Source organism: Myotis nattereri (assembly GCF_964212035.1).
Source record: "Myotis nattereri genome assembly, chromosome: 1".
In the NCBI taxonomy this organism is placed as follows: domain Eukaryota; kingdom Metazoa; phylum Chordata; class Mammalia; order Chiroptera; family Vespertilionidae; genus Myotis; species Myotis nattereri.
Window position 1 is genome coordinate 197,117,884 of NC_138075.1, and position 12,007 is coordinate 197,129,890.

Genomic DNA, 12,007 nt, shown 5'->3' on the forward strand with positions numbered 1-12,007 from the left:
CTGCCCCTCGTGCTTCCCGGCACTCTGTGTAAAACTCTCTCAAATATCACTAATCGCATTTTATCCGGTTATCTGTTTACATATCTGAATTCAACTCAGTGAAGTTCTGCTAGGGCAATGCCAGATCCAACGGCTCAAAGCAGGGCCAACGCTGGCCTTGGGAAGCCACTTCCTACTCTGGGAGTCAGACAAGTACACAACTACAGTTCACGGTAACAGCAGGGAAACACAATGCAGTAGGACAGAGAACGGGAAGCAGGGCGTGACCACGACCTCCTGGATGGCAGGGTCTTTATATATATTGACTTCAGAGAGGGAGGGAGAGGGAGAGAGAGATAGAAACATCAAAGATGAGAGAGACCACTGATGGGCTGCCTCCTGAACGCCCCAACTGGGGATTAAGCTCGCAACCCAGCCATGTGCCCTGCCCAGGAATCGAACCTTGACTTCCTGGTTCATAGGTCAATGCTCAACCACTGAGCCCTGACAGCCAGGCCACGGATGGCAGGGTCTTACTGCATATCCTTAACCTTTAGGAGGTGTCTGGCACATAACAAGTTCCATACATAGAAATGGAGAGAGGGAGAGATGAGAAAAGGAAAGGGAGAGAGGGATGGAGAGAGAGGAAAAGAATAAAAAAGGCCCCACCCCATCTCCTCCACTCTATGTTGTCAAACCCATTAATTACCCTAAAGGTGCTATTTTCAGGCTCCTGGAAGAGGTATTTTGGAGCAGATAGCTGATGATTAAGTCCCACCTAGCACATGATACAGTACCTGATCATCACCATGGGAAGGAGACAGGCCATAATGTGCCCTGTATTTAACTATCATTCCACAGCACATGCTAATAACACTCCTGGGGGGGCCTGGAGAGACTCACAGAGGTTGCATTGGCTGACACCACTAGCACAGCACCAACTTTATTCTTGGGTTTTGCAATATTAGATCAGCAGGCTCTTTTGCTCCTGCAAAAGGTTTTAACTAGGATTTCGGTCCCTTCATAACCTTGTTTGCCATCCAGTTCCCTGTTTCTCTGCCAGCTTCATCTGTGCAACTCATCTTGGGTTACGTCTGGCAGATGGAAAGAGGAATCTCATTTCAATGCCTCTTCTGTCTGCATCCCAGAGCCCTCCCTGAGCAGCCTCTATTTCACCCGGGAGGGAAGAGAAGAGGGGGGGATGATCAGCCTCCCCAAGAGATGAGAGTGTAAAGTATTTCTCAAATTTTCATCTTCAACGGTTGGTATCATTTAACTCCCCTGGCTGGGGGGTTGCGGGGGGGGGGGGGAAGACTATGCTTTGTTGCTTAGGCTAGCAATATAATCTCTGGCTATCCCAATGCCAAAATATCAATTACAGGTTCATTTGGATGATGGCATAAACTAGTGCTCCGACCACTAGACAAAGACATAAACTGGAGGTGGGGGGAGAAGGTGCTGGAGGAGGTTGAGTCTCAGGACAGAAATGAAACTCGGTAAAGATGAAGTCTTTAGATCCTTGCAAACGAAGGAACTCAATTCTAAACTGCTGTTTGTCTCATGAAGAGAACCCCACCAGCAACAAACCTGAAGCAGGTATTCCTGAAGCAGGTTTCTTGCTGGAGGCTTTAATGAGAAAGAAGTGAACGCTCCCATAGCACCCACCTTGCCCTGAGTAAACCATAACGGAAGACGGAAAACATACATGACTTGCAATTAAAAATAAGTATCTCACCAAGCACAGCGAGTCAGAGAGTGTTTGATTCCATTTATATAAAATGGCTAGGGGAGAATCCATAGAGACAGAAAGCAGACTGGGAGCTGGCAGGGTCTGTGAGGGGAAGGAGAAATGGGGAGTAACTGCTTAATGGGTACGGCGTTCTATCCTGGGTTGACGAAAATGTTATGGGATGAGATGGAGGTGGTAGTTGTGCAACATTACGAATGTATTAAATGCCAGTGAATTGTTCAACTTTAAGATGGTTACTTTCATGTTATATGAATTTTACCTGAACAAAAAATAACCAACAAATATTTTATAATGGTTTCTACCTAAAGGCCTCACTATTTCTCATTGCTCAACAATCTACCACTACTGGGAGATAAGGAGGATTTTATTCCTATTCCACAGTGATAAGAGGGATTAAGTAGGTTTCTAAGTTCTAATATTTGTCACCTTTTGGCATTTCCTGTGAAAAGCCTGGTATTTGCCCAGAATGTCTGCAGCTGGGAAGCAATTCAAACCAGTGACCCTGCCTTGCTTGGCCAATCCCAGTCAGCAGCAGCACCACCGGTTTACCTGCAGTTGCAAAGTGCCGGCCAGATAATCCAAAGTGGACAGCGTACATCTGTGTTTACTGGCCTCTGAACCCCGGACAGGCCCTTGGAATCGAACTGTGTTCTCAGGAGGGGTGGTGGCCTCAGACAATAGAAAGAGGGGAGGTCTTTTAATTCAGTAGAAAAATATAAAGGCTTTGCTCTTTGCACACACTTTCAGGATTAAAAAAAAAATCGATTTCCACAAAGAGTAGAAGCATCTTTGGAAGAGAGGCAGCTTTCCCCCCTCCTTCCTTTTGATACTAAAGAACATTTGCTCCAACACACAGATCCAAAGCCGTCAGCTGTCAAGTGGAAAGAGAAGCCCAAGAACTTAGGGGGAATAAAAACATATTGAGAACAGAGATCAAAAGAAGGGACCTTGAGAAGAAACTATAAGACCATGTAACAACAAAAATGGCTAACAACCCTGTCTAGGAAAAGCTGGTAGGGGACTGGCCAGGTTTACCCAACACCTTCCACTCCAACCCCCACACTTTACAGTCAGAGACAGAGACAAACAGGTCTCCCCCACCTTCTTCCCCATTTTTAGAACCATTCGATTTATCCCTCACACCTCCTCTTCATGGAGCTCTGATCTTTCCAGTTTTGTTTTGTTTTCCAACCACTGTTTGGTCTCATCTCCCAGACTTAGGACTTGACGGAGACGCTGATGTTCCTGTGGGACTACAGCCTTTGGTGGCTGCGCCCACTTTCCTCCTGGTAAAGTGTTCCGTATGTTTTGGGGTGTCCTTCCTTTTCTCAGGTATACACCTCAAGACAAAGTCTAAAATAAGGCTCTCCTGTTGATTTCAGGCTCACAAATAGCTAGCCAGATTTCCTGTTAAGAAGGAATTGCTAAATATAATGAGAAAACAAAACATGTTCAATGCTTCCAAAATCCCCTGTTTCTACTGCTGTATTCCAACTGACTCAGAGCCATATATTTTTTCCCCCATTTCATGTGAGAAAAAAAACATGTGGTCCTGTCACAAAATGCTCACACGCCACAGACGCTGCTTATTTTTCTGGAAAAATTCCTAAAGCAGGGAAAAAGCATCTGTTTCCTATGCTGGTCATGCCATGGAATGAAAAGTAAAATGGGGGGCGGGTTATGGAGGGGCCCTCCGTTTCCCTTTTAAAGGAATGCTGAAACAGAGCACCCGTTTTGAGCTCTGTTGGGATTAGGCTGTATGATGCGGATGGGGACTGCGATGTTGTATGTGTGCAGGGCCTGTCCTGAGCCACGGCAATTCCGTCCCCTCCATCCTCACACGCAGGAGCAGCATGGTAACACTGCCCTGGCCTGACTCTTCTGCTTCCTGACTCTGACCGTGGGCATGTCATTTAAGCGTCTGAGCCTGTGTCTCCACTTGTAAGATGGAAATAGTAATGCGTATTGTTCCCTATTTAAGGTGGCTGTTAGGCATTGAGCTGTGTCCCCCAAAATGCATCCCGAAATCCTAACTCCCGGTACCTGCAGGGTTGTTGCAGATGGAAGAGGTGAAGTGAGGTTGGACTGAAGGAACGTGGGCCCTTCAACCTACATGTCTGGTATCTTTGTAAGACGAGGGAAGATGGCCATTAAAGACACAAACACACAGGGATGATGCCCTGTGACCAGAGAGGCAGACGCCGAGTGATGCAGCTGCAAACCAAGGAACGCCAAGGACTGATGGCCACCACCAGACGCCAGGGAGAGGCGAGGAAGGATTCCTCCCTACGCGGCTCAGAGGGAGCATGGCCCTACCTTGACTTTGTACTCCGAGCCTGCAGAACTGTGAGACAATACATTTCTGTTGTTTTAAGCTCCCCAGTCCGGGGTACTTCCTTACAGAAGCCGAAGGACACTAATACAGTGGTCATTTAGTAATTTATTTAGGGTGCGTGTGCGCTCGTGTGTTTTAATTGTAGAGGAAACACACTAAGAATAAACCAGGTAGACAAAAAAACAACCAAGGTAACTTTTCCTCCTTATCTAAAACTAGGAAATGGCATTATTTCCTCGAGAGCCAACACTGCCTCTCCAACTCACCCCCTAACACTCCTTCCCATGTAACCTGCTCCAAGACGCGGGCCTTCAGTCTGTACTGTCCTTAGGGCCTCTGCATCAGCTTCTTCTTCTGCCTGGACCACGCCCAGGGCGAATCCCTGACCTCCTGTCTTTCCCCAATGAGGCCAAGCCTGGCCACTCCTTTTAAAACTGCAATTTGTACTCCTGCCCACCCAGCACCCCCAAATCCTCTTACTCAGCTCTACTTTTTCTTTTTCCCATGTTCTTATTGGCTTCTAATATCCTAACAATTTACTTATTTCTTTAGTATGTGCGTTATTTACTATCTGCCTCCCTCCACGCTACAGCATAACCTCCATGAGGGAACAAGCATTCAGAACAGTACCCAGGTCATAATATGTGCTCAACAAGGGTTTTAAAAATACATTATTTATTTTTAATGAACCAATGCCTGCCATGACAATGCATACAGTTGTTGTTTTTCCTTTGATCTTGTCCTTTACTTCTATCCTGCCCCCTAACTTCCAAAAGTACTTAGCAGGTATCTGCAGCCCAAAGAATGGTATGAGTTATACTTAGAGGGCCGGCAGGTGGGGAACAAGATGAAGCTCTCCAATTCACAGCACCAAGTTCTATGGTACAAACACACCATGAGGCACAGGCCACTAACTATTCCACAGAATTTTATAACAGCAGTAAAAATACTAAACAATGATAACTGCATTTTTGTATTACTCTGTCCCATCTGTAAAACATTTTCTTATGAAATTTCCCTTTACAGATGGAAGAAGTGGGGTTTAGAAAAAAATAAGTGACTTGTCCAAGTTTACTTAGCTGGTAGGGGAAGAGCTGGGAATGAAATCTAGAATTAGAAGATCTTCAGTGATAAAGACCTTTTTCTCTTTTTTAAAAATTAAAATTTTACTTTTATTGATTTCAGAGAGGAAGGGAGAGAGGGAAAGAGAGAGAGATAAAAACATCAATGATGAGAGTGAATCATTGATTAGCTGCCTCTTGCACCCCCCACTCCAGGAAGCCCACAATCCAGGCATGTGCCCTTGACTGGAATCAAACCTGGGACCCTTCAGTGCACAGGCCAACGCTCTATCCACTGAGCCAAAACAGCTGGGGCGATAAGGCCTTTTAACTTGGTATTTAGTGAAATGTGTACTATCCATTTCTGGAGTCCCACTCACAATAAGGAAACGCTCTTTAGTGTTTTCTCTACAAGTTACTTCTCTTCTTTCCCCATCCTCTAAACAAATGACTTACCTACCGTAACAGCCACACGTCCTTCCCTTGTTGGGTAGCTCTCCACCAGAATTTTCTTCTTGTTAAAAGGAGAATTCACCCTCAGTGGTAAGTGTGCCAGAAAATGAGGTACATTTCGAGAAAGCCTGGGAATCACCACCCTCGTGAACTGTTCAGAAAAAAAACAAAAACAAAAAGCCACAATTCAGCAAGAGTTTTATATCTTCAATTCTCTCTGGGAATGCCTTCAACATGAATGTCTTTCCCATTCTTTGGCAAGTCAAAAGAGGTTTTTGCTGAGACTTCCAATTAAATTTACTAACCGTAAATTCAAGAAATGTGCATTCCTTGCCTAAATTTATTTTAGTGCCTTAATAACATTTATTATTAACTGCCTCCACTTTTGAAGGGATTGAAAGAATCATATCCATGAATATTGAGCTTCCATCCTTCTTTACAGAATTCTCACATTTATTCTTCATAGCAGTTTAGCTAAAATTCAAGGAACTATCAGACACATATTCAGCCCAGCAGAAGTGAAGGCAGTAATCATTCGATTATCTCTTCTCCTACAGATACCGAAGGCACCTTTTTATTCAAATGCTAATCACATTCAAACTAGGCTAATAGGCTCCCCCTCTATGTAGGGTATGCACAACCCTTCCAAACATGCTGGGATGCCAACCCTGACGTCATGACTGGAGACTGTAACTGGATGGAGGTGGAAATGGCTGATTTGCAAAAGGTCATTCTGCCTTTGCAAAACCCAGGAGAAGGCGGCGACTTTCTGGGGTAACGATACAGGAAGAAATCACTTCTAATCTCAGGATGACAATGGTTGTCGGCCTTTGTGGGGAGATCCCTGTGTGGGTTTAGAGAAGAAGATCCTGTCCTAGCTTGTGTCAGACCACCTTCCCATTGAACACAACTGGAAAAGCTGGATAAAGATTATGTTAAAAACCTGTTTAAAATACTGGAGTACTACACCAAGGCAGCCAGGACATAAGAGGCCAAGATCTTAGGGAGAAGAGAAATGAAACTGAGGCAACACCTGGTACCACTTTTCTTCTCAGGACACCTACTGATCTTTAAGAGGCCCAGCGCAGAACTGCTGAGAAGCCAAGCAGAAAGCAGCTGTGCAGAGGCACCCGAAGTGAGCCATTCTTTGGCAGAGCAAGGGAATCCCAGAGAGAAGGGACATGTAGAGAAGTGAGCTCAACATTCTGCTTCTCTAAGCATTTGCTAATTGAGAAATGGGATAAACCAAGCAGAAAGCAGCACCAACAGGTTTGGGAATTAAACAGAGCTTTGGGCAGTTTCATGATGTTGGAGGAATTCATATTGGAGTTCAGGGCCCCCCAGAAAGGGAAAAGCTCAGGTACATTTCCTTAGGACCCCTGAAGGGCACCACCTACCATGAAAGCCTAAAATAATACCAGAACTGAGTCTTCAAGCAGCTCAGTTCCTTGTCGGATTAATGTGGTCTGCCCTACCCTAACCACCTCTCAGAAGCAAAAGTAGCATCTGGAGAAAGATACCATCATCTACAGTGTTTATGACTCTTTATACAAAATGTCTGCATTCAATCAACAATTGCTAGGCATTCCAGGGCATGGATTCAAGAAAGAGAGACAGCAGAAAGACCCAGACATGACCCAAATAGAGTCATAGGACATGGTCTTTAATCCTATATCATAAACCCCTAATACGTAAATAGACTGAACAGTAGAATGACCAGCAGAACGACCGGTTGCTATCATGCACACTGACCACCAGGGGGCAGACGCTCAATGCAGGGGGCAGCTCCTGTGTTGAGCGTCTGCCACCCCCTCCCCCAGAGGGAGGTGACAGGCAGTGGCAATCAGGGGACAGGGTGGGGCCGGCCAGTGGGAGGTGCCAGGCCGCCAGCCAAGGTGGGTCCCTGGGGGGCTCCCCAATCACCCTGCCCGCTGGTCGCCCCACTGATGGCCCTGATCGCCAGCCAGACCTAGGGACCCTACCCTATATATTGGGAACAGTCTCTTAGATTTAAAAATTAAAACCTGGCAAGGCTACTCTAACACTGAAAAAACAGGATGATGCAGCGATGACATGCATGGACTCTGGCTTGCACATTTTGTGGTCAGCCCTGATTCTGACCCTTATAATTGTGTGGCAAAGCCAATTACTTAACTTCTCTCTGCTTCAGTTTTTCCACCCATAAGATGGGGAAAATGGTACTTCTGCCTCAGAAGGATCATGTTCTGTACTACTTTTTATAATCAGAGCAAAAAAATGTAGCTGCCCATACAACAGCAAGATGCCTTTCACCTGTATGAAAAGTATGGTTACTGGTGCATGCAGCATCCCCAATTGTGAGAGGGATGTCCGACTGCTGGTTTAGGCCCAACATCCCCCGAGGGGTCCCAGATTGCAAGAGGATGCAGGCTGGGCTGGGGACTACACCCTACTGTTCATGAATTTTGGGCACCGGGCCTCTAGTATAACTATAGTTAATATGTTCAAAATTATAAAGATTGTAAAATATTTAAACTCACAGAACAAGCCAGAAAAAATTAAGTAGGGATACAAAAGATTTGAATAGCATAATTAACGAACTCAACTGTAGTAACAGATATAGAATACTGTACCCAACACTGGTACTACACATTTTTTTAAGGTGCACATGAAACATTTACAGAAATTAACCACATATGGGTCATAAAGTATGCCCCCAGATATTAAACAAATGGAAATTATAGTGTACTTTTTTGTACTTATGACTTTGAAATAATATAGATTAGATTCATAAAAAATTTAAAAAATAGTATTTTTTAGACAGTCACTTGGCCTGGAGGTCAAATCCCCCCTAGTATTAGCTACAACAATCAAGGCTTAACTACAAGACTGCACACAAAGACCACTAGGGGGTGCACCAAGAAAGCATAACAAAATGCGGAGACAAAGAAACAGGACAAAATTGTCAATGGAAGATATAGAGTTCAGAACCACACTTTTAAGGTCTCTCAAGAACTGTCTAGAAGCCGCCGATAAACTTAATGAGATCCTCGAGAAATCTAATGAGACCCTCGATGTTGTGATAAAGAACCAACTAGAAATTAAGCATACACCGACTGAAATAAAGAATACTATACAGACTCCCAACAGCAGACCAGAGGAGCGCAAGAATCAAGTCAAAGATTTGAAATGCGAAGAAGCAATAAACACCCAACTGGAAAAGCAAAATGAAAAAAGAATCTGAAAATACGAAGATAGTGTAAGGAGCCTCTGGGACAACTTCAAGCGTACCAACCTCAGAATTATAGGGGTGCCAGAAGATGAGAGAGAGAAAGATATTGAAAACCTATTTGAAGAAATAATGACAGAAAACTTCCCCCACCTGGTGAAAGAAATAGACTTACAAGTCCAGGATGCACAGAGAACCCCAAACAAAAGGAACCCAAAGAGGACCACATCAAGACACATCATAATTAAAATGCCAAGAGCAAAAGACAAAGAGAGAATCTTAAAAGCAGCAAGAGAAAGAAACTCAGTTACCTACAAGGGAATACCCATACGACTGTCAGCTGATTTCTCAACAGAAACTTTGCAGGCCAGAAGGGAGTGGCAAGAAATATTCAAAGTGATGAATACCAAGAACCTACAACCAAGATTACTTTATCCAGCAAAGCTATCATTCAGAATTGAAGGTCAGATAAAGAGCTTCACAGATAAGGAAAAGCTAAAGGAGTTCATCACCACCAAACCAGGATTATATGAAATGCTGAAAGGTATCCTTTAAGAAGAGGAAGAGGAAGAAAAAGGTAAAGATACAAATTATGAACAAATATGCATCTATCAACAAGTGAATCTAAGAATCAAGTGAATAAATAATCTGATGAACAGAATGAACTGGTGATTATAATAGAATCAGGGACATAGAAAGGTAATGGACTGACTATTCTTGGGGAGGAAAGAGGTATGGGAGATGTGGGAAGAGACTGGACAAAATCGTGCACCTATGGATGAGGACAGTGGGTGGGGAGTGAGGGTGGAGGGTGGGGTGGGAACTGGGAGGAGGGGAGTTATGGGGGGGAAAAAGAGGAACAAATGTAATAATCTGAACAATAAAGATTTAATTAAAAAAATAGTATTTTTTAAATTGAGGGGAAATTAACATACTGTACAATACATACTGCTCTAAAATGTACAATTTGATAAGCTTTTTTTGTTTTTTAAATATATTTTTATTGATTTCAGAAAGGAAGGGAGAGGGAGAAAGAGAGAGAAACATCAATGATGAGAGAGAATCACTGACTGGCTGCCTCCTGCACACCCACTACTGGGGATCAAGCCCGCAACCCCAGGCATGTGCCCTTGATGGGAATCCAACCCAGGACCCGTCAGTACACAGGCTGACACTCTATCCACTGAGCTAAACCAGCTAGGGCCAATTTGATACATTTTGATAAAGAAACCCAACTGTGTAACCACCAACAAAATAAAAATATAGAGCATTTCCATCACTCCAGAAAGTTCCCTCATGCTCCATTTGGTAAATCCCCAAATCTCAAAGACAACCACTGTTCTCATTTCTATTTCCATAGATTAATTTTGCCTGTTCCTAAGCTTCATACAAATTGGCTCATATAGTATGTCTGTGTCTGGCTTTATTCACTCAGCGTGTCTCTGAGATTCACCTACACTGTTGGGTGTATAAATACTTTACTCCTCTTTATTCCTGAGCAATAAATAGTCCATTGTATGAAAATAGCACAACTTATTACATATTCTTCTGTGGATGGAAATTTGGTTGTTTCCATTTCAGGGCTATTATAAACAAAGCTATTATAAATATTTTCATACAAGTCTACTTGTGAACATATATTTTTATTTCTCTTAGGTAAATACTTGGGTGTGGAACTGCTAGGTTATAGGATGGAAAGCATTTAACTTTCTAAGAAACTGCCAAACAATTTCCCACAATCTATGTGTGGCTGCCACTGGGACTTCAGTAGAGTTACATACTGCAATTAATACAAAGACCACTGTCTGAATGACCGCCCTCTCTCCAGACACGGTCAGCTTTGGTCTCTGTTCCGTAGCAGCTCTCAGAGATGCTGCTCTAAGTGGTGGTTCCCGCCCAGTAACAGCCGAGAGGAAATGTGACCACAGTTGACTTTTCATATTCTAGAAGTGTCAATTACACAGTCCGCCATTCCTTAATAAACACCTTTAAAGCAATAAATACATAAATACATAAATAAATACATACATACATACATACATAAATAAATAAATAAAGTGTTACAAGCATTGATTTTAGGGTTATAAATAAATTTAGCCAGCAGGCAAACTGGTAAATATAGAATCTAGGAACAATGAGAACTGACTGTTCCAGGTCTGAAATCTGGTTATACTCTTTCAAATTTCTTCCCATTTAGATAAAGGAGGCCTGGTGAAGCCCCAGGTACGTTTCATGACTCCCAGGAAGGTGTTGGCTCAACTAAACTATCCTCATGGAAGCTCACTTACTGTCGAGGTAGCGATTTACAACTTGTCCCAGGTTGACCACTTCGCCCCATCTCTGCTTATTTCTTTTCTCAGATGCTCGGGGGGAACATTACAGAACACTGGAAATGTTGTTTGTCTATAAATCACGCATAACTATCTGGGCACTCATTTCAGACACAAGAACACAAGCAGCAATAATGGGGCCACCTGTGCTTGGTACTACACTCTGGAGACTGACAGGAAGAGAAGGAGAGGGAAGAAACGTGACCCTCCGTGGGCCCAGAGTATGCATACCCAGGTAAAGAAGTTAGAAAGTGGACTCTTCCTATTTGCCATGGCCACGTATGGGATGTTTCACAGCCCCTCCTGTCTGTGGGCCCACCCTAAAACCAGGTGCTAGGAATCAGTCCAGCAGTCAGGAAGACCTGGTGCCAGGACCACGTCTCCGGGATTCACTTACTTCTGCAAGTCATGATGCCTGTGACCTGCCACTTGAGAACAGACTGTAACAGAAACTACAGCTGCATTACTCAGAGGGTTTCTGTCTGGAGTAGAAACTGTGCTGCGGGGCTGGCCAGCTGGAGTTGGGTTTCCATCTGGGTGACTTGGACTTTGCAGACCGACACAACCTGGTCACCTTGAGCACTATATTCTCAGCCCCTTCTCAATAGCAACTGGCAGGAGGAGCTCTGACACCAGTTTTGGTGGCTCTCAGTGAATAGCAGGACCCAGGTAGTCCTCCCTTCCTCCTCTAAGGCGCCCAACCTGACAGCAGGGTGCAGAAATGATCTGGACTTCGGGCCAGGAGACTCATATTCCGGCTGGATATGAAATTATACTGTGAAGTTGGGAAAAAAAAAGATATAAATTACCTCCTTCCCATTCTCCTCTACTTCCATGCACTAGTGAGAAGAGTAGTAAAAATCTGCTCCTTCATCCCTACCTCCCCAACCT

The 12,007-nt window shown here is 44.0% G+C and overlaps 1 protein-coding gene across 1 annotated transcript in view; it reads right to left on the bottom strand.

The window, feature by feature from the left end:
- Window positions 1–11,526, bottom strand: part of LOC308536306 (CRACD-like protein) — a gene marked incomplete at its 5' end in the record, with an annotated part of 85,634 nt that extends 74,108 nt beyond the window's left edge. The window contains 2 exons of the mRNA XM_081115434.1: window positions 5,586–5,639; window positions 11,514–11,526. Of these exons, the coding sequence (XP_080971560.1) occupies window positions 5,586–5,639; window positions 11,514–11,526 (67 nt within the window). The remainder of the gene's footprint in view (window positions 1–5,585; window positions 5,640–11,513) is intronic.
- Window positions 11,527–12,007: the final 481 nt, after the last annotated feature.